This window comes from Mustelus asterias, chromosome 11, assembly GCF_964213995.1.
Source record: "Mustelus asterias chromosome 11, sMusAst1.hap1.1, whole genome shotgun sequence".
NCBI classification, from domain to species: Eukaryota; Metazoa; Chordata; class Chondrichthyes; order Carcharhiniformes; family Triakidae; genus Mustelus; species Mustelus asterias.
In genome coordinates this window covers 5,188,551-5,210,796 of record NC_135811.1, presented here as the reverse complement: position 1 = coordinate 5,210,796, position 22,246 = coordinate 5,188,551, and the positions used below count along the sequence as shown (strand labels likewise).

The window sequence follows — 22,246 nt, the reverse complement described above, 5'->3', positions numbered from 1 at the left end:
TGTGCATGCAGTGGTTACAGTGACCATCAACAAGGGAGAATCTAACCATCGCCCCTTGACATTCAATGTCATTACCATTGCTGAATCCCCCACTATCAATATCCTGGGGGTTACCATTGACCAGAAGCTGAACTAGACCAGCCATATACATACTATGGTTACCAGAAGCTAGGAATTCTGCAGAGAGTAACACACGTCCTGTCTCCCCAAAGTCTATCCACCATCTACAAGGCACAAATCAGGAACATAATGGAATACTCTCCACTTGCCTGGATGAGCGTAGCTCCAACAACACTCAGGAATCTTGACATTGTCCAGGACAAAGCAGCCACTTGATTGATACTCTATCCATAACCTTATTCATTCCTTCCACCACCGATGCACAGTGGCAGCTGTGTACCATCTACAAGATGCACTGTAGCAACTCACCAAGGCTCCTTCAGAAGCATCTTCCAAACCTGCAATCTCTACCACCTAGAAGGACAAAGGCAGCAGATGCTTGGGAGCAGCTTCAAGTTCCCCACTAAGTCACTCACCATCCTGGCTTGGAAATATATCACTTCACTGTCGCTGGGTCAAAATTCAGAAACTCCCTTCCTAACAGCTCTGTTGGTGTACCTACACCACACAGACTGCAATGGTTCAAGAAGGCAGCTCACCATTAACTTCTCGAGGGCAATTAGGGATGGGCAATAAGTGCTGGCCGAGCCAGCGATGCCCACATCCCATGAATGAATAAATAAAAAGAATAATGATGAGCTGTTTTAGTGATGTGTGTTGGGGACATATTGGCCAATACATTTTGGAGAGTTCTTCTGCTGTTTGATTGAAGTTGTGTCTTGGAATCTTTTACATTCACCTGAGGAAGCATCTGGAGAATTGGTTTCATGTCCCAGCTGAAAGATGGCACCACTGACAGTGCAGCACTCCCTCAGCGCTGCAGTGGGAATGCCACCCTTGATTTTGTGCTCAGGTCTCTGGAACAAGATCAATGATTGAGGTGTGAATTCCCCTTCTTTATGGCTAATTTCTTTACTGCCCCCAACACAGGGTGACTGAGACAAATCGACGTTCTGCTCTCACCCTCCGCCTATCGGTGAGATTTTTGTGGGTGCCGGGTTAGCTCAGTTGGTTGGATGATGGCCTGTGTGTGAGCTGCAGAATAATCCCAACAGGGTGAATCCAATCCCAGGACTGGCTGCTACACGTTTCATGGAGGCCTTCCCCTTAACTTATTCCATGCTTGATGTGGAGTGGTACTCCTCAAGCCATGCAACCACTTGTCTGCCTCTAATGGAGTGACGACATTATTAACCACGCTATCTCAGCATAGTCCCCAAGTGTTTGAACCCTGCCATGCTAAACCTTTACAACGGAGGAGGCCAAGAGGTGACCTAATTGAAGTGTACAAAATTATGAAGTGAGGTAGGCAGGGGGGAACAGGAAAGATTCATCTCCCCTTGCTGAGGGGCCTATTACCTTGGGGATTAGATTTAAGGTGATTGGTAGAGGGATTAGAGGGGACATGAGGAACATCCTTTTCACCCAGAGGGAGGTGGGTTTCTGGGATTCACTGCCTGAAAGGCTGAAACACTCAACTCATTTGAAAGGTACCTGGATCTGTATGTGAGGTTCTGGAACCTGCAAGGCTATGGGCCAGGTGCTGGAAAATGGGATTAAAATGAGCGGCTAGTTTCTTTTTTCTCCTTTCTTTGGTGGGCACAGACACGATGGGCTGAATGGCCTCTTTCTGCACTGTAAATTTCCTATAGTTCCACGGTTCTAGGTTCACAAACTTTCACAGAAACAGTTCGTACAGCAGTGATTAAAACACAGCATTGTAATCATGGGAGCAAGCCGCTTATATACAGCATCGCACTCGTATTGTATAGCAGTAATTACGGTGTCTGCTTTCCGCTTCAGTAATCTCAGTGTCAGATTCAGATGATTCAGACTCTGGGTTGAAAGTTAATTAGACATTAATAATGTTGCAAATACATTTAAATCGTCACATTTTATCATCGAATAATTATCCCAAAGGCAATGCAAATATTTATATTTTGTTTTGTTTAAATGAATAGAAAGAAGCAGGATTTTACTATAAGGCCGGCGCGGACATGTCGGTGCTTTGTTACGCTGGGTTAGTGCTATCCGGCACTGTCAGCTATTAGCTCGCAGACTCGCTGTAAATCCCAAAAACGTGTCTGACTCTGTGTCATACTGCAATGCAGAAAGAGCCTTTTTCCAAACAACCTGGAGCCAGTACTCTCAAAAAGATGCCCCCTTTACACAAAGTATTAAATTCAAACGTCAAATTTTGCAGTCTTATTTGATCCAGAAAGTGCAGGTGCCATGTTAAATGTACACTCCCTCTCTCTCTACATATAAAGAAACATAAATCTGTACTAATTATGTATACATACAATACTTTATACCTTAAATAAGATGCAGAAATCACATCATTATGCATTTATATATATTAATTCTTATTTAAATGGATATGCACATATCATAGAATAGAATCATAAAATCCCTACAGTGCAGGAGGAGGCCATTCGGCCCATCGAGCCTGCACCGACAACAACCCCACCTATCCCCCTAACCCCACATATTTACACTGTTAGTCCCCCTGACACTAAGGGGCAATTTAGCATGGCCAATCAACCTAACCCGCACATCTTTGGAGTGTGGGAGGAAACCGGAGCACCCAGAGTAAACCCACGCAGACACAGGGAGAACGTGCAAACTCCACACAGGCAGTGACCTGAGGCCGGAATTGAACCCGGGTCCCTGGCGCAGGGAGGCAGCAGTGCTAACCACTGTGCCACCGTGCCACCCTATATGGGATGTTAATTAATATCCATGTTTTAACAAAAAGTGTGAAATTACTATAAATCAAATATTCATGTAAGTGTTGCATTAATAACAATATACCTAGCTACATCAGTTAGATATAGCACTTGAGGCAAAGGGGATCAAAGGATATGGGGGAAGCCGGGATCAGGCTATTGAGTTAGGTGATCAGCCGTGATCAAGATGAATGGCAGAGCAGGCTCGAAGGATCCAATGGCCTCCTCCTGATCCTATTTTTTATGTTTCTATATATTTCTATATCTATACTTAATTAAGAATTCATTTATCTGCTTTTGCACCTCTCAGTTTCTATTGTAGTTGAGGCCAAAACGTTGTCTGATTTCAAGAAGAAATTAGATATAGTTCAAGGGATATGGGGGGGAAGGGAGGAATCAGGTTTTGATGATCAGCCATGATCAAAATGAATGGCGGAGCAGGCTGGAAGGGCCGAATGGCCTACTCTTGCTTCTAGAATCATAGTATCCCTACAGTGCAGAAGGAGGCCATTTGGCCCATTGAGTCCGCACTGACCACAATCCCATCCAGGCCCTATTCCTGTAACCCCACACATTTACCCTGCTAATCCCAACACGAGGGGCAATTTAACATGGCCAATGCACCCAACCCGCACATCTTTGGACTGTGGGAGGAAACCGGAGCACCCGGAGGAAACCCACGCAGACACGGGGAGAACGTGCAAACTCCACACAGACTCCAAGGCCAGAATTGAACCTGGGTCCCTGGCGCTGTGAGGCAACAATGTGCCACCGTTTCTCTGTTTCAAACAAAAATGGAGCTTGCTAACAAACATTGATCTTATCCCACTAAGGTTTATTGAGTTTATATGCTGTATCATTGAGCATTTATTAAGGTACATTATTAACTGTGTGGGTTGTAGCTCAGTGTGTAATGCTCTCACCTCTGACTCAGCTTTCAGTGAGTCCCACTCCTGGATTTGAGACTGACACTCCAGTGAAGTACAGAGGCTGAGACATTAAACTGAAACTTCCAGGTGTTAAACATCCCGTGGTTCTTCTCGAAGAGGAGCAAGGGGAGTCCTCCTCGATTCCCTGGTTAATATTTATCCTTTGACATGTAACACCAGGACTGATTATCCGGACATTATTACATTGTTGTATGTGGAGTTCATGTTACACAAATTGCCTTGCCATGTTTCCCTATATTAAAACAGGGAGGACATTTCAAAAAGCACTTAATTCCTGATGCCCAGGCATGGACTCCTGTTGGAAGGTAGGGGGAGATGATGGCCTAGTGGTATTATCACTAGACTATTAAAACCAGAAACTCAGCTAATGTTCTGGGGACCCGGGTTCGAATCCCGCCACAGCAGATGGTCGAATTTGAATTCAATAAAAAACATCTGGAATTAAGAATCTACTGATGACCATGAAACCATTGTCGATTGTCGGAAAAATCCATCTGGTTCACTAATGTCCTTGAGGGAAGGAAATCTGCCATCCTAACTTGGTCTGACCTACATGTGACTCCAGAGCCACAGCAATGTGGTTGACTCTCAACTGCCCTCTGAAATGACCTAGCAAGCCACTCAATTCAAGGGCAACTAGGGATGGGCAATAAATACTGGTCAGCCAGTGACGCCCATGTCCCAAGAATGAATAAAAAAAGGTTCACTGTGTAAGTGGACATCAGGTGCAGATAGGATCAGGTTGGATATATTGCTGCCTCTCGACGCAGTGGGCACCCATTTTCTGTCCTCTCAAATGAGAAAGGTACCGACAACACATATCCCAGGGGCAAAATGGATCAACCAATAGAGATTCTCACTGGAAAAGATGATGCTGACAATAAACAAGACAGTATTCAGGCTCAAGCTGAAAGGCAACATCCATGTCAACAAACATCTCCAATAAGAGAGAATCTATCTCCCCTTGACATTCAATGACATTATTGCTGAATTCCCCACAATCAACATTCTGGGGGTTACCATTGGCCAGAACCTGAACTGGTCCAGCCACATAAACACTGTGGCTCCCAGAGCAGGTCAGAGGGTAGAAATCCTGCAGTGAGTAACTCACCTCCTGACTCTCCAAAGCAGCCCATTTGATTGGCACACCATCCACCACATTCAACATCTACTCCCTCCACCACCGGCGCACAGTGACAGCCGTGTGCACCATCTGCAAGATGCACTGCAGCAACTCGCCCAGGCTCCTTCAACAGCATCTTCCACATTCTCAATCTCTACCACCTAAAAGGACAAGGGCAGTAGACACGTGGGAACACCACCACCTGGACGTTCCCCTCCAAGACACACACCATCCTGACTTGGAAATATATCAGCCGTTCCTTCACTGTCGCTGGATCAAAATCCTGGAACTCCCTCCCTAACAGCACTGTGGGTGTACCTACACCACATGGACTGCAGTGGTTCAAGAAGGCAGCTCACCACCACCTTCTCAAGGGGCAATTAGGGATGGGCAATAAACGCTGGAATAGACAGCCACATGAAATAAATGATAAATTCAAAACACTACAATGCTACAGGAAGTCTCTCCTCCCCAGTAGGGTTAGCCCACCTCTCTCTGCTCTGGGAAACTAGGTCCCCAGTTAGCACTCAACAACTTTAGAATAAAGAAAACGTGAATATTTATTTTAAAAATACATTATTAAAGATTTGAAAATCATCATTTTTTTTCTCTGGTTTAACTGAAGGGTGGTGTCTTATACATTTGGATCCAGCTTTTTGCCAGTAAATAGGGTACAGTTCTTCCATTCTGCTGCTGAAGGTCGGTGTGTCCTCAATACGTGCATTCTGCCTTTGCTGGGAGGAGTTGCAGATCATTGCAGGCTTTAGGAGAGATAGAGAGGGAGAGAAATAGACAGAGAAAGAGAGAGTGAAATAGACAGAGAGAGAGAAATAGAGAGAGAGAGAGAGAAAGCAGCAGAGGGAGAGAGAGAAGCATAAAGAGAGATAAAGGGAAGGTGTCAGAGGAATAAGCGAGGAGAAGCCCGGGGATTCTCTGCTGTAAGTTGCTGTAGTGATGGCTGCTCACAGGTTGGTGCTGATCCGGCATGGGGAGAGTACTTGGAACCAGGAGAACCGCTTCTGCGGCTGGTTCGATGCTGATCTGTCCGACACCGGGCTGCAGGAGGCGGCCAGGGGAGCCCGGGCTCTCAGTGAAGCCGGCTACCAGTTCGACATCTGCTACACCTCGGTGCTGAAGCGGGCCATCCGCACTCTGTGGGCAGTGCTGGACGGGGTGGACCAGATGTGGCTGCCGGTGGTTAGGACCTGGCGCCTCAATGAGAGGCATTACGGCGGCCTGACCGGCCTCAACAAGGCGGAGACGGCGGCCAAGCACGGGGAGCAGCAAGTGAAGATCTGGAGGAGATCCTTCGATGTCCCCCCACCTCCCATGGAATCAGACCATGACTTCTACTCCACCATCAGCAAGGTCAAAGCACTCCTTAAATAATAGATACGTTACTATGGGAATAGATACATTATTATATAGAAAAGATACATTATAATGTAAAATAGATACATTGTATCGAATAGATACATTATTATGGGAATAGATACATTGTATAGAATAGATACATTATTATGGGAATAGATACATTGTATAGAATAGATACATTATTATGGGAATAGACTGTGATCTGGTATGTTACTGACTTGGTCATCCAGAGGTCAGCATTGTGGTTTCAAACCGAACCCTGACTACTGGGGACATTTAAATCCGATTCAATCAATCTGGAATGAAAATAGTTTGCGGAAACTGACGGTGACTGTTTAATTACAAGATTTTTTTTTGCCCATCTGATTCACTGTTACCCTCCAGGGAGTGGAAATCTGCCCATTTACCCGGCCTGACCTACTTGCCATTCCAGACCCACAGCAGAGTGGATGAATCTTAGAATCCCTACAGTGCAAGGGGAGGCCATTCGGCCCATTAAGTCTGCACCAACTCTCCAAAAGAGCATCTCACCCTAGCCCAACCCCTCCTCGCCCTATCCCTGTAGCCCCACATATTTATCCTGCTAATCCCCCTAACCTTCATATCTTGGGACACTAAAGGGACGCTAAGATTAGCATGGCCAATCCACCTAACCCGCACATCTTTGGATTTTTAACTTCTCTCGGAAATGGCCCAGCAAGCCAACTCAGGTGTACCAAACAAAAACAGAAAATGCTGGAAAATCTCAGCAGGTCTGACAGCATCTGTGGAGAGAGAATAGAGCCAACGTTTCGAGTCTGAATGACCCTTCATCAGAGCATCCGCAGTAGTTTGCTTTTATCAGTTGTACCAAAATGCTCTGAAAATCTATAGCCCACACAGACTGCAGCGGTTTAAGGAGGCAACTCACCACCAGCTACCTCCTCAAGGGCAATTAGGAAATGCAGGCAATAATTACCTGCCTTGCCAGTGATGTCCAAATGCAGTGTGTATGTTAATTGATCTATTAAATATTTATATACCTTAACTAATATTGACTTTAAATAACAGAGTAAATTGATATACATTAAATATTGTTCCTATTTGCTGTATTTATTCGGATAATGAAAAGTGAATTTTCTTTTCCAAACTTCTGAAATTCAGTTCTGCTCAGCATAAATACAGCTCACCTCAATCAGGGAACATTAACTCGCATTAACATGAACATTTTACAAATCAGGTATTGCACACTGAATGAATATTGATTTTTTTCTACACAGCACTGTAAAAATCATAGAAATCATAGAAACCCTACAGTGCAGAAGGAGGCCATTCGGCCCATCGAGTCTGCACCGACCACAATCCCACCCAGGCCCTACCCCCACATATTTACCCGCTAATCCCGCTAACCTACACATCTCAGGATTCTAAGGGGCAATTTTTTTTTTTAACCTGGCCAATCAACCTAACCCGCACATCTTTGGACTGTGGGAGGAAACCGGAGCACCCGGAGGAAACCCACGCAGACACGAGGAGAATGTGCAAACTCCACACAGACAGTGACCCGAGCCGGGAATCGAACCTGGGACCCTGGCGCTGTGAAGCAGCAGTGCTAACCACTGTGCTAACCACTGTGCTACCCTGTATGTGCAATAGAGTGAATTTGTGCATTAATTAACAATCTTTAAAATGGCTGATGTGATTTAATACTGCTTTTTTGCTCTATTATTTTTAAATAATTACTAAAATATTTGTGTAATTCAGATTTCCATATATTTTCCATAGATCCTGTGAGAGAGTATACATAATTAGTGTGTATTATTGTGACACACACATGCATTTCAATACACATGCACACGCATTTACACACACAGGTACACAAACACATGCACACACACATGTACACACCCCACACACCTCAACACATATTCACACACCCAGACATTTACACACATACACACATGTGCACACACACATTTACACATACACAAATACACTTCAACATACATTTACACACATGCATGTACACATACACTTCAACACATTTACATGCACGTACACACACACACATACATACACAAACCTCCTTTCAACAGCCATTCCGATTTATCACCTCACCCTTGCCTTCCAATCCAACCTGGAAGACACTCCCTTGGATATTGGGGTGATTGGAACAAGTGGAGAAACAAAGATAGCTAAAGAGACAAAGACATGGACAGAGAGGGAATGAGAGAGACAGACGGATAGAAATAGACAAATGAAGGGGCTGATGGGGATCAGGGGAGTTAGAGAGCAAGATAGCAAATCAAAGAGCGACAGAAAGATAGAGGCAGAGTAAAAGTTAGAAAGAGAGATGGACTGTGATAGAGGGAAAGAGACAGAATAACAGAAATATATAAATAGGTATAGGAAGAGAAAAAGATAGACAGGTGGCAGAGAGAGACGGGAGAAACAAGCAGAGGGAGACAGACATGTAGGCGGAGAGAAGAGCAGACAGAAGGAGAAACAGGAGAGAGAGGCAAAGGGAACAGAGAGACAGGGTGACAGAAACAAAGATGGACAAAGTGTATTTGTGCTTGGTTGCACCACAACGGAATAGCTGAAGTAATTCCTGACCTTACAGAATCAGGTCAATCTTCTGCCTCCCTCAGATGTATTTGAAAATCTCCCTTGCATTTTCCTGTGTCACATATTTAAACCAAACCTATTGCTACCAATGTGAATTGCACAGAGTAAAAATACAACCTGGGAAAAGAGCAGCAGGAGATTCAGTTCACTTCACAAATCATTCTTGCAACATCTCTCTGTGTCTCTCTCGCTCTGTGTGTGTCTCTCTGGCTCTCTGTCTCCCCCTCTCTCTGTCACACTCCCCCCTCTCTGTCTCCCCCTCCCCCTCTCCCCCTCCCCCTCTCTCTGTCTCCGTCTCCCCCTCTCTCTGTCTCCGTCTCCCCCTCTCTCTGTCTCCGTCTCCCCCTCTCTCTGTCTCCGTCTCCCCCTCTCTCTGTCTCCGTCTCCCCCTCTCTCTGTCTCCCCCTCCATTGTCTCACTCAGGTTCAATCTCTGTGTATCCATGTTCTCTAATCAGAGTAATTAATGATTTATTTTGAACAGGATGTGCAGCTTATTTCTCATTGTGGCTCAGGTGGGAATGTACTCACCTCTGATTCTAAAACTTGTGGGTTTGAGTCCCACTGCACATAACCCTGACTGACAAACAGTGCAGTGCTGAGGGAGTGCTGCACTGTCAGAGGTGCTGCCTTTCGAATGGGATACTAAACGGAGGCCTGTACGACTCTGATCAAAGAAGCCATGTAAATGAGGTGGCGCATGACTCTCCCTTTGCAAGTAAAACACCTGAACTTTGTACAGTTCCTGGTAGCTAAAGGTGTGATTGTTCCCTTAGGATCGTCGCTATGCTGACCTGTCTGAGGATGAGCTTCCCTCCTGCGAGAGTCTGAAGGATACGATTGCCCGAGCCCTGCCCTTCTGGGATGAGGAGATTGTGCCGCAAATTAAAGCTGGAAAACGAGTACTGATTGCAGCTCATGGCAACAGCCTGAGGGGAATTGTCAAACATCTGGAAGGTAGCAGCCACTGGTCTAGTTTCAGGTGTTGAGTGGTTGTTATTTGCTGCATTTACAATGCGCAGATCTGGACATGCCCATAGCTGTGTGTCTCATAGAACAGTACAGCACAGAACAGGCCCTTCGGCCCATGATGTTGTGCCGAGCTTTATCTGAAACCAAGATTAAGCTATCCCACTCCCTATCATCCTGGTGTGCTCCATGTGCCTATCCAATAACCGCTTAAATGTTCCTAAAGTGTCTGACTCCACTATCACTGCAGGCAGTCCATTCCACACCCCAACCACTCTGCGTAAAGAACCTACCTCTGATATCCTTCCTATATCTCCCACCACGAACACTATAGTTATGCCCCCTTGTAATAGCTCCATCCACCCGAGGAAATAGTCTTTGAACGTTCACTCTATCTATCCCCTTCATCATTTTATAAACCTCTATTAAGTCTCCCCTCAGCCTCCTCCGCTCCAGAGAGAACAGCCCTAGCTCCCTCAACCTTTCCTCATAAGACCTACCCTCCAAACCAGGCAGCATCCTGGTAAATCTCCTCTGCACTCTTTCCAGCGCTTCCACATCCTTCTTATAGTGAGGTGACCAGAACTGCACACAATATTCCAAATGTGGTCTCACCAAGGTCCTGTACAGTTGCAGCATAACCCCACAGCTCTTAAACTCCAACCCCCTGTTAATAAAAGCTAACACACTATAGGCCTTCTTCACAGCTCTATCCACTTGAGTGGCAACCTTTAGAGATCTGGGGATATGGACCCCAAGATCTCTCTGTTCCTCCACAGTCTTCAGAACCCTACCTTTGACCCTGTAATCCACATTTAAATTAGTCCTACCAAAATGAATCACCTCACATTTATCAGGGTTAAACTCCATTTGCCATTTTTCAGCCCAGCTTTGCATCCTATCTATGTCTCTTTGCAGCCTACAACAGCCCTCCACCTCATCCACTACTCCAGCCTTCAGCCCCCTCCTCTAAGTAATTAATAAAAATCACAAAGAGCAGAGGACCAAGCACTGATCCCTGTGGCACTCCGCTAGCAACCTGCCTCCAATCTGAAAATTTTCACCAGTTTCATCACCAGTTTTTCCAGAAATGAGATTCCAACCACCATAGTGTCAACATCACCGAGATTATTTACTTCCACCTCCATATCAATTCCTGTCTCTGCCCTGTCTCAGCTTATCTGGGCGGCACAGTGGTTTAGCACTGCTGCCTCACAGCGCCAGGGACCCAGATTCGATTCCTGGCTCAGGTCACTGTCTGTGTGGAGTTTGCACGTTCTCCCTGTGTCTGCGTGGGTTTCCTCCACACTCCAGAGATGTGAGGTTAGGTGGATTCGCCATGGTTAATGCATGGGGTTACGGAGATAGGACTATGTTGGAGAGTTGGTGCAGCCTCGATGGGCCAAATGGCCTCCTTTTGCACTGTAGGAAATCTATGAAATCTTCAGATCAGCTATGATCTTATTGAACGGCAGAGCAGGCTCGAGGGGCTGAGTGGCCTTACTCCTGCCCCTAATTCATATCTTCAGTTGAAACCCTTATCCATGTCTTTTTTCATTAGTGTCACAAGTAGGCTTACATTAACACTGCAATGAAATTACTGTGAAAATCCCCTAGTCGCCACACTCCGGCGTCTGTCCGGGTACACTGAGGGAGAATTTAGCACGGCCAATCCAGCTAACCAGTACATCTTTCGGACTGTGGGAGGAAACCGAAGCACCCGGAAGAAACCCACGCAGACACGGGGAGAACGTGCAGACTCCGCACAGACAGTGACCCGAGGCTGGAATTGAACCCGGGCCCCTGGCGCTGTGAGGCAGCGGTGCGAACCACTGTCCCACTGTTCAGCAGTAATATAATGGCAATGTCACTGGACTAGTAATCCCGAGGCCCAGGCTAATGCTGTGGGAACATGGATTCAAATCCCACCACGGGCAGTTGGTGAAATTTAAATTCAGTTCATAAATCTGGAATTGAAAGTTAGTCTCAGTAATGATGACCATGAAACTATCTTCAATTGTTGTTAAAACCCATCTGGTTCACTAATGTCCTTTAGTGAAGGAAATCTGCCATCCTTACCTGGTCTGGCCTACATGTAACTCCAAGCCCACAGCAATGTGGTTGACTGACTCCTTTCCAAACTGCTGAACAAGTGACTCAGTTCAAGGGCCATTAGGGATGGGCAACAAATGCTGGCCTTGCCATCGATGCCTACATCCCATGAAATAAAAAAATTCAAAAATTTATCTGGCCGGCAGCCTCCCGTCTTCCAGGCTTCACAAACTTCTTCCGAAACTTGGCTGCCTCATTTTATAATTTGTACCAAGTCCCATTCACCCATTACCTGTATACTGCTGACTTACACTGGCTCCAGGTACCATAACGCCATCGCTTTAACATTCTCATCCTCACTTTCAAATCCCTCCATTGCCTCAGCCCCTCCCTATCTCTGTAATCTCCTCCAGCCACATAACTCTCTGAGATAAATGCAGTTCCAACACTCAAAAAGCTCAACAACATCCAGGACAAAGCAGCCCCACTTGTAATCATAGAATCCCTACAGTGCAGAAGGAGGCCATTCGGGCCATCGAATCTGCACTGACCACATTCCCACCCAGGCCCTATCCCCATAACCCCACATATTTATCCCGCTAATCCCTCTAACCTAAGCATCCCAGGACACTAAGAATCAATTTAGCACGGCTAATCCCCCTAACCTGCACATCTTCCAGACTGTGGGAGGAAACCAGAGCACCTGGAGGAAACCCACGCAGACACGGGGAGGACGTGCAAACTCTACCCAGACAGTGACCCAAGTGAACCCGGGTCCCTGGTGCTGTGAGGTAGCCGCGTTAACCACTGTGCCACCGTGCCGCCTGCTTGATTGGCACCTCCTCCAGCACCTTAAATATTAATTCCCTCCACCACCAGCACACAATGTGCACCATCCACAAGATACATTGCAGCAACTCACCAAAGCACATTGACAACATCTTCCAAACCCGCGACATCTACCACCAAGAAGGACAAGGGCAGCAGATACATGGGAACACCACCACCTGCAAGTTCCCCTCCAAGTTACTCACCATCCTGGCTTGGAAATATATTGCTGTTCCTTTACAGTCGCTGGAACTCCCTCCCGAACAGCACTGTGGATGTTTCTATGGATGATCCCAATTAGGGATGGACCATAAATGTCTTCCATCCACTGATGCCTACATCTCACAAAATAATAAGTTTTAAAAAGTCTCTTCTTCTCCAATTCGTACCTGATTTTTATCACTCCACCATTGGCAGTGATGCATTCAGCTGCTCAGGCTAAGCTCTGGAATTTACCCCGAACCTCTGTGTTTCCCTATCTCACCTCTTTTTAGACACTAGTTAACCTTAATCCTACCATCACGTTTTTGATCATTTTTCCTACTTTTTGGTTATGAGTCTCATTGTCGAACATTTATCTGACAATGTTCCTGTGAAACACTTTGGGATATTCTACAACCAATAAACTGTCGTGAGCTATATATTTCAGTGAAGGCCTGGGGTGCTGTGTGGTTGTACACAAAGTTTAAACTGAAGGGATAAGTTTTTTTCAGCGCAATCTCTCTGAAATTGGCCAAACCAGTGCGAAAGGCTGAGGAATTTCAAGCATAAATTAGACCTAGAGCAAATTGAGTTTCCCCAACCTATTGTGATCATAGAATAGAATCGTAGAATCCCAACAGTGCAGAAGGAGGCCATTCGGCCCATCATGTCTGCACCGACCACAATCCCAGAGGGCCGAGAAGCCTAAAGGCAATGTTCTCAGAGCTTTTCAATGTAACTTTGTTTTAATGTACTGAAAATCTGGCCACTGCACCAGATTAACAGAAACTCATGATTCCGGCAGGTTTTCTAAAGTCAATTTTAATTATTTAAAATTAAGTTGCTCACAGCTTCATTGGGATACATTTCACTCATATTAATCAAACTGTACCAGGTTACTGCCTGAAATAGCACATCAGGGGGCCATTCAGCTTGTTATGTCCGTGCTGGCTTTCTGTAAAAACAACTCACCTCATTCCATTTCCCCACCTTTTACCCACAGTCCTGAAATTCTCTTCAGATAATGATCCAATTCTCTTTGAAAACCTCAATTCAATCTGCCTCCACCACACTTTCCAGATGCACCACTCACTGTGTGAATCTGTCTCCACCACACTCTCAGACAGTGCATTCCAGATCCTAACCACTCACTGTGTGAATCTGTCTCCACCACACTCTCAGACAGTGCATTCCAGATCCTAACCACTCGCTGTGTGAATCTGTCACCACCACACTCGCAGACAGTCCATTCCAGATCCTAACCACTCGCTGTGTGAATCTGTCTCCACCACACTCTCAGACAGTACATTCCAGATCCTAACCACTCGCTGTGTGAATCTGTCTCCACCACACTCTCAGACAGTACATTCCAGATCCTAACCACTTGCTGTGTGAATCTGTCTCCACCACACTCTCAGACAGTGCATTCCAGATCCTAACCACTCACTGTGTGAATCTGTCTCCACCACACTCTCAGACAGTGCATTCCAGATCCTAACCACTCGCTGTGTGAATCTGTCTCCACCACACTCTCAGACAGTGCATTGCAGATCCGGAGCACCTGGAGGAAACCCACGCAGACACGGGGAGAGCGTGCAGACTCCGCACAGTGAATTATTAAGGAATTTTTCACTTCTTAAAAAATTACATTCTAAAATACTTAAAATGCAAATAAATTTGAGTAGAGCCTCTGGGGAAAAAGGACTTTGTAAAACCTGCACAATTTTGAGTGTGATTTGAGCTCAGGTTGCACCCAGTGGGAAACTTGGTCAAGATTCCCAATCTCAACAGTCCGGTGAAATTCAGAGTGGAGAGATTGGGAAAATTGGAATGGAGATCATTTCATGCAGCTTCTAGTGAGAAGATCAACAGCCTGGGAAAGGGCAGGGGTGAAATGTCCCGTCTGGCATAATTAGATGGTATGGGAACTGAGGGTTGTGAATGGGAATGTACGAGGTAATAATCAGATTGGGTGTTGGAATGCATTGGGCTTCTCCTCCGAGGCACGGGTTCAAATCTAACACAGAACTAATGGAATAAAATGCTCCTTGGATGCTGGTGGAAGTGAGATTGTTCCCACTTCCTCTGGTAGACATGAATCCACAGCACAAAGCTTCCCCCCTGACTGAAACTAAACTGACAAACCAGTTCTGCATGGTCAGAAAACGTTGCAACCCTGTTGCTCTTCATTGGCGCTCAAATCCCATATCAGTGGCTCAGTTTGCTAGTAATTCACCTTCAAATCAGAAGGTTGGAGGTTCCTAGGAATGGGATTAGGCCATTCGGCCCCTCAAGCCTGCTCATCATTTAACAGGGTCATGGCTAATCTTATACCTCAATGCCATTTTCCACTCACTATCACCATATCCCTTAATATCTTTAATAGGTTTAAACTCCACTCCAGAGACTTGAGTATAGAACACCCCCAGTGCGGTACTGAGGGAGTGCTGCACTGTCATGATGCTGTCTACCAGATGAGACATTATACCTGAGGCCCCATCTGCCCTCCCAGGTGGACATAAAAGACCCCATGCTATTTTTGTGACGACGAGAAAGGGAGACCTCCCTGGTGTCCTGGACAATATTTATCCCTCAACCAACAGATTATCTGGTCATTATCACACTTTGTTTTGTGGGAGCTTGCTGTGCATAAACTACCTGCTTCTTTTCCCTACCTTAGAAAGTACTTCATTCACTGGAAAGAACTTTGAGTCATCCCAGCATGAGATATAATTAAAGTCCCAATTCAGAAAAGCTATGCTATTTGGATCTTAAATCACATGCGGCTTGCTCCCAGCCCTTTCTACCATTTCTCGGCATTCTAAAGTTATGGGAGAGGAAATTTCTGGCTTATATGCAGCTAGCCTGTAAGGCCCTATCATAGCACAGTAAAGCAGAGAGCTGGATACTGCAATGTGCCACACTGTTTCTCTAACTCAGCCTGTTCAATACTTGATTCCCAGGCTTTGCATATGGGCCTAGAAGTTGATTAGGTTGTAACAACTCAGGAAACCCAACTGGAAAAGAACACCATTTATTTTCAGAACATTAGATAAAGTCATTACTGTGGTGTACACACACACTACACTCTGCCTGGCACTGTTCAGCAGGCCCAGTCCTGGGCCTGCTTTATAAAAAGCTCAGGTAATCAGTTCCAGCTGGGCAAGCCACTGCCTGTTATCAGGGAAACTCATACTCATCAAACCCCGGAGGGAGATCCATGAGCGTCATGGGGCTTATCACAACCATGATTCACTCAGTGACAATTCCAGTTAGAACTTTAATTTATAAACACTTAAACAGCTAATTCAATTTGGTTGAGCTTATAGTTACAACTTTTTATTTAAAAACAGTTTAATATTGCATCAGTTCAATGATAACTCAGGTCTTGGTGCATATGTGTGTGTGTGTGCAAGTGTTATAGTCTGCTATCAGGTCAGGCACAGCATCTGTGGAGAGAGATAGAGTTGACATTTCATCAGAACTGGCTAATCAGCATTTTCTCTTCTTGTTTTGGATTTCCATTTCCAGCCTCTGCTGTATTTTGCTTGGATGCTGCGGTTGCCACAAGTGTCGATGTGTTTAATTGACAACTGTGCGACAGGTCCAGCATGGACATGTCAGGACGAATGCCACAGTCATTTGCTAATTCATACAGAATTGGCAATATTCAGGGAGATGGGGAAAAGCAATTTCAAAGGCTGATGGAATATTGGCTTTTATCTCCTGGGGGTGGGAGTGGTTGGTAGTTGGAATGCAAAGGGGAGAAAATTCTACTCCCATTGTATAAAGCTCTGATTAGAATACATAGAATCCTACAGTGCAGAAGGAGGCCATTCGGCCCATCAAGTCTGCAATGACCATAATCCCACCCAGGCCCTATCCCCATAACCCCATGCATTACCTGAGAGAGTCCCCCTGACACTAAGGGGCAATTTAGCATGGCCAATCCACCTAACCCGCACGCACATCTTTGGATTGTGGGAGGAAACTGAAGTACCCGCAGAAAACCCACACAGACATGGGGAGAACGTGCACACTCCACACAGACAGTGACCCCAGCCGGGCATCAAACTTGGGTCCCTGGCACTGTGAGGCAGCAGTGCTAACCACTGTGCCATCCCTGGCATGACTCTGGAATCTGGAATGACTACATTCAGCTTTGGGCACTTCACCTCAGAAAGAATATACTGGTATTGGCCTTAGAGAGAGTGCCTTGCAGATTTACACTGGGTCTAAGAGGGTTATGAGGTTGCCTAGATTAGGCTTGTATTCTCCTCAGTATAGGAGATTAAGGGGTGATTTAACTGAAGTGTTTGAGATGATTAAAGTTTAGGCTAGATAGAGAGAAACTATTCCCAGAACAAGAGGGCATCGACTTAAAATGAGAGCCAGGCCATTCTGGGTGTGATGTCAGGAAACAAAATGTAGTGAAAATCTCAATAATTTGAGACTGAAGGTCAAATTAAACATTCAAAACTTAGTTTGACAGATTGTTATTGGGCACAGGAAGTATTACAGAACCATCTGTGTATAAAGCCTTGGTGAGACCACACCTGGAGTTTTGCATATAGTTTTGGTCTCCTTATCTGGGATGTATTTACCATAGAGGAAGTTCAACAGAGGTTCATCACATTAATCTCAAGGGATTGTTTTATGAGAAAAATGGGTGAACCTGGGCCTGTATTCGCTCGAATTTCGAAGAATGTGAGGCGATCTCATTGAAACTCACAAAATTCTTACAGGACGAGAATGTGGATAGGGTATTTCCCCTGGCTGGTGAGTCTGCAACCAGGGGGCACAATCCCAGAATAAGTGGCAGGCCATTTAAGACCAATATGAGGAGGAATTCCTTCGCTCAGAGGGTGGTGAATCTTTGGAATTTTCTATTCCAGAGGGCTGTGGAAGCTCAAACATGGAGCATGTTTAACACAGAAAATGATAGATTTCCAGAATTCTAATGGCATCAAGGGAGATGGGGATAAATAACGTTGAGGTAGATGATCAGCCATGATTTTTTTGAATTGTGGAGCCGGCTAGATGGGCCGAATGGTCCAATCCTGCTCCTATTTTCTATGTTGCTATGGCGAGTAAATTGAGTTGAAGTACATGTCAGCCATGGGGTGGCACAGTGGTTAGCACTGCTGTCTCACAGCGCCAGCGACCCGGGTTCGATTCCCGGCTTGGGTCACTGTCTATGTGGAGTCTGCAGATTCTCCCCGTGTCTGTGTAGGTTTCCACCGGGTGCTCCGCTTTCCTCCCACAGTCCAAAGATGTGTGGGTTAGGTGGATTGGCCATGCTAAATTGTCCCTCAGTGTCAGGGGGACTAGCTAGGGTAAATATGTGGTGTTACAGGGATAGGGCCTGGGTGGGATTCTGGTCGGTGCAGACTTGATGGGCCAAATGGCCCCCTTCTGCACTGTAGGATTCTATGTTCTAACTGAATGGTGGAAGAGCCTCCTCTGATTCCTCTGTCTCTGATGATTTGATATGTTCTTTGATTGGCAGGCATGTCCGAGGAAGCCATCATGGAACTGAATCTCCCAACTGGAATTCCCATCATGTATGAACTGGACAAGAACCTGAAGCCAATGAAGCCCATGCAGTTTCTGGGCGATGAGGAGACTGTCAAGGCAGCAATGGCTGCTGTGGCAGCTCAGGGTAAAGCCAAGAAATGAAGCACAACACAGAGAGAGGGCAGACACAAGTATGAAGATCAGAAGAATTCCACGATATAGCTTCTTAAAAGAAAAAATATATATCTATTTGTGTGTATGGGGAATCAAGGCAGCATATAACTCCCAGTTATCATTAGTGAGGAATTATATTTCCCATATTGCACTGTGTTCATTGAGCATGCTCAATGGGTCCTTCCTGTTACCATATTTTCGCTCTCCCACATTAGAGTTCTCCTCCTCCTCTCCTGCCTGTAGTGACGTGTGTTGGATTTGACCACTAGGAACCATTGTTCACATGGGACAATTGCCATTCCGCCTGTGAGCAGTGAAATGTTAGGCCGCTTGTCCCGGCATTGAATTTATTTGGCGTTGGAACCCATCTCCTTGTAGCAGCTCAGATTGAACAAGAGCCGGCAAACACAGTTCAGCCATCAATTCTCTTAATTAAATCTTCAGTCTCTTCAAGCGATACCAAGGGCGACGACCCTGTCCCAAATGGCACACTGTCCCTACCAAAGCGCTTTCACTGCGATGAGATAGACAGTAGAATTATCAGAGATTAGGCGGTAAACTCTTTTGCAGAATCACCATAAGGCAGTATTGGTTGGGTTCAACATTCTCAGTGTGTCTTTGTTGGAGTCTGGCAATGAGAAGAACTCCCGCCACATCAACTTAGGATTCAATCTCTATAGACATGGCAGAGTTACGCTGCGGGGTTTAAGAACACCGGCACTGATACCCCGAGATGGTTAGTCATCAAGGCAACCTTTAGCCTCTTCACTGAACCCCTCATCAAGAATAAAATAATCACCAGTGAATCCAATCGGGAATTCAGGAGAAACCCCTTTCCCCAGAGAGTGATGAGAACTTTCTACTACAGGGAGTGGTTGAGGTGAATAGTGCGGATATATTTAAGGGAATGCTAGATAAACACAGGAAGGGGAAAGGAAAAGAGGGATAGTGGGTGGGATTCTCCGGTCTCGTCCGTGGCAGGACTCGTTGCGGGCGAGAATGGAAAATTTGACATTTGAGCCAAAACTCCATTCTCTCTCTGCGGCAAAGGAAATTCCCAGCCGCCAACGAGGACCGAAGATTCCAGCCTCAGTGATGGGCTGAGATGAAGAGGAGTTAGAGAAACTGTGCATGGAACATAAATACCAACACGGACCAATTGGGCCGAATGGTCTGTTTCTGTGCTGTAAGTTCTAGGCCCTTTAACCCATTGAGCTTGCTTAATTCTATGTAACAGTCTCTGATACTCAGAGTTAATGATGGCAAACAATGTCAATTACATCAACCAGTCTGGATTATATTAACACTTACTCTGCCAAACCCCGTCAGGATCCACACACACTACTGAGGGAATAAATTAACCCCTTCTTGTTAATTACCTATGAAGTCAAACAATCAAATTGTTAAATAGCAGTTGTTTGGTAACCTTAGAATCATAGCTAGCAGCACCATGACACTGTGCCTACAAGAAATTAATGGTTAAGATTCATGAAGGAAAAAGGGTTATAATAATTCAGAGAGAAAGGTGTTGATCTTCTGAGATCTGAGAGTGATGAGCTTCTGTCTCTTCAGCTGTCCATTATTCCTGAACCCTCTGCTCCTGGTTAAATCCAGGTTCCACACTGCTGCCTGGATCTGGTTTAACTACTGCCTATCTTGGTCAAAGTGATAGACATTGATGTGTCTGTATCTGGCTGATATCGCTGTGTAATCTCAGCTGCTGTCAACTTTCTCTTTCTTTCACCCTGTTGAAGATGCAACCTTCCAGTTTACAGAGACCCCCCTCTTCATCTACACCAGAACTCTTAATGCTGCAACTGCAAGATCTAGACTAAAGACTGACACCTGAAGACTTTGTCAAAAAAGCCATCTTATAGATCCTTAATTTGTGCTGAAACCCACTCAGTTCTGTTGACCAGTCTGAGTGCTCAGTCCACCTGGTGTCAAATCACCTCTAACACTATGGTCGGTTTGGCTCTCAAATCAGTGACGCACTGGCTAATTGTCCAGGACATGTCCTTCACTCATTTACTCCCGAGCTTCTTAAACTGTAAAAACATTGGGGTCCGAAAGTCCGTCAAACAATCGCAGGGGACCAGGTGCATCCCTGGTCCCTCTTATTAAACTTTGCACTAAAGAACCATCTGGAGTTAAACTAGTCAGTTTAGGGAGGAAGCGAGTGTCTCTGACCACTCAGATCACTTGAGTTAGCTGCACCAACACTCAATGGGGAACATTAACGAGATACGGAGTGAATAAACTCATGTGAAGGAAGTTGGAAAAATCACACAGCGTCAACTAAGTAAATAATAGCTATCTTATAATGAGCTTACTGAAACATGTCAGAGAGTCTTGACAGGGTGGATGCTGAGAGGATATTTCTCCGTGTAACAGAGACTAAATCCGGGGACACAGTTTAAAAATAAGGCGAGTCCCATTGGAGTTGAGATGAGGAGAGTGTAGTTAGTCTGTGGAACTCTTCCCCAGAAAGCTGTCAAGGCAGGCTCAATGGTTTTTTAAAAATTTGAGTGAGCTAGATTCTTGATTGACAGGGGGTGAAGGGGTATCGAGGGAAGGTGGGAATATGGAGTTGAGGCCGCCATTAGATCCGCCGTGATCTTATCAAATGGTGGAGCAAGCTCGAGGGGCTGAATGGCCTACTCCTGCTCCCAATTCGTAATTGTAGTTATCTGGCAGTTTGAGTAGCGAGGGGATCATTAATGGGACAGAATTGTATAGGGAGTGAGTGAGAGAGGTTACACAGACAATTCACTGTATCACTGTATATCAGTATTAAAAATAGCACTGGCACCTCACACGATAGGCCGAGTGGCCTTCGTAATCACAACCAAAGATCTATTGCAAGCACCTTGATGAAACAATCCTTGATCACATTGCTCAGGTGAGGAAGCTCAGAGCACAATGTGCAACCTTTAAATTCAGAGGCTGTCTCCTGGAATTTTTCAGCAGTCAAAGAGCTAGGAATGGTGTTAATTTGTAGTTATGTTGTGCTTCCCTGTCCCCCACACACCCCACATCCACAACAGTTGAGAATGGTTGTCCTCTGTCTTCACTGATTTCTCACTCTTTTCCCCACCCGCCCACCCTGGTCTCTGCGTTGCTGCTTGCATATGTTGCTGACTGTTACAGTAAGAGACTGACAGTGGCTCAAATGCAGCCGAGAGCTCAATGTAAGCCCACCTTTGCATTCCAAACCTTCCTGTAAACACTTGAACTGTGAATAAATGTAGCTGTGAGAACAGTTTGGGTGGTCTATTTCTTTATTTAAGTTGTTGGATGGCTCTTTTTCCCCATTGCCTCTTAACCTTTGACCCCTCCCTTTTCTTGCCCTCCTCCCCACCCCTTCCCTTTACTCTACCCTTCTCTCCCTCCTATTCCATCTCCCCCCATCTCCTCTCCCCTTCACCACCCCTTCTATCCCCACCAGCAGAGGCAGAGGAGGAGATGAGCAGAAATAGTCTTACACTGCGAGTTGTTGTGATCTGGGAGGCACTAACTGAAAGTTTCTCAACCCCATTCTCCTGCATTTTCTCTGTAACCCTCAATCCCTTTACCAATCAAGATCCATCTGTCTTAAATGCA

General features: G+C 45.5%; 1 protein-coding gene across 1 annotated transcript; it reads left to right on the top strand.

The window, feature by feature from the left end:
- The first annotated feature begins 5,629 nt into the window (after positions 1–5,629).
- pgam1b (phosphoglycerate mutase 1b) lies at positions 5,630–21,905 on the top strand. Its single transcript, XM_078223052.1, has 3 exons — positions 5,630–6,290; positions 9,679–9,859; positions 18,462–21,905. The coding sequence occupies exons 1-3, from the start codon at positions 5,877–5,879 to the stop codon at positions 18,629–18,631; spliced, it is 765 nt and encodes a 254-aa protein (XP_078079178.1). The 5' UTR covers positions 5,630–5,876; the 3' UTR covers positions 18,632–21,905.
- The last annotated feature ends 341 nt before the right edge of the window (positions 21,906–22,246 follow it).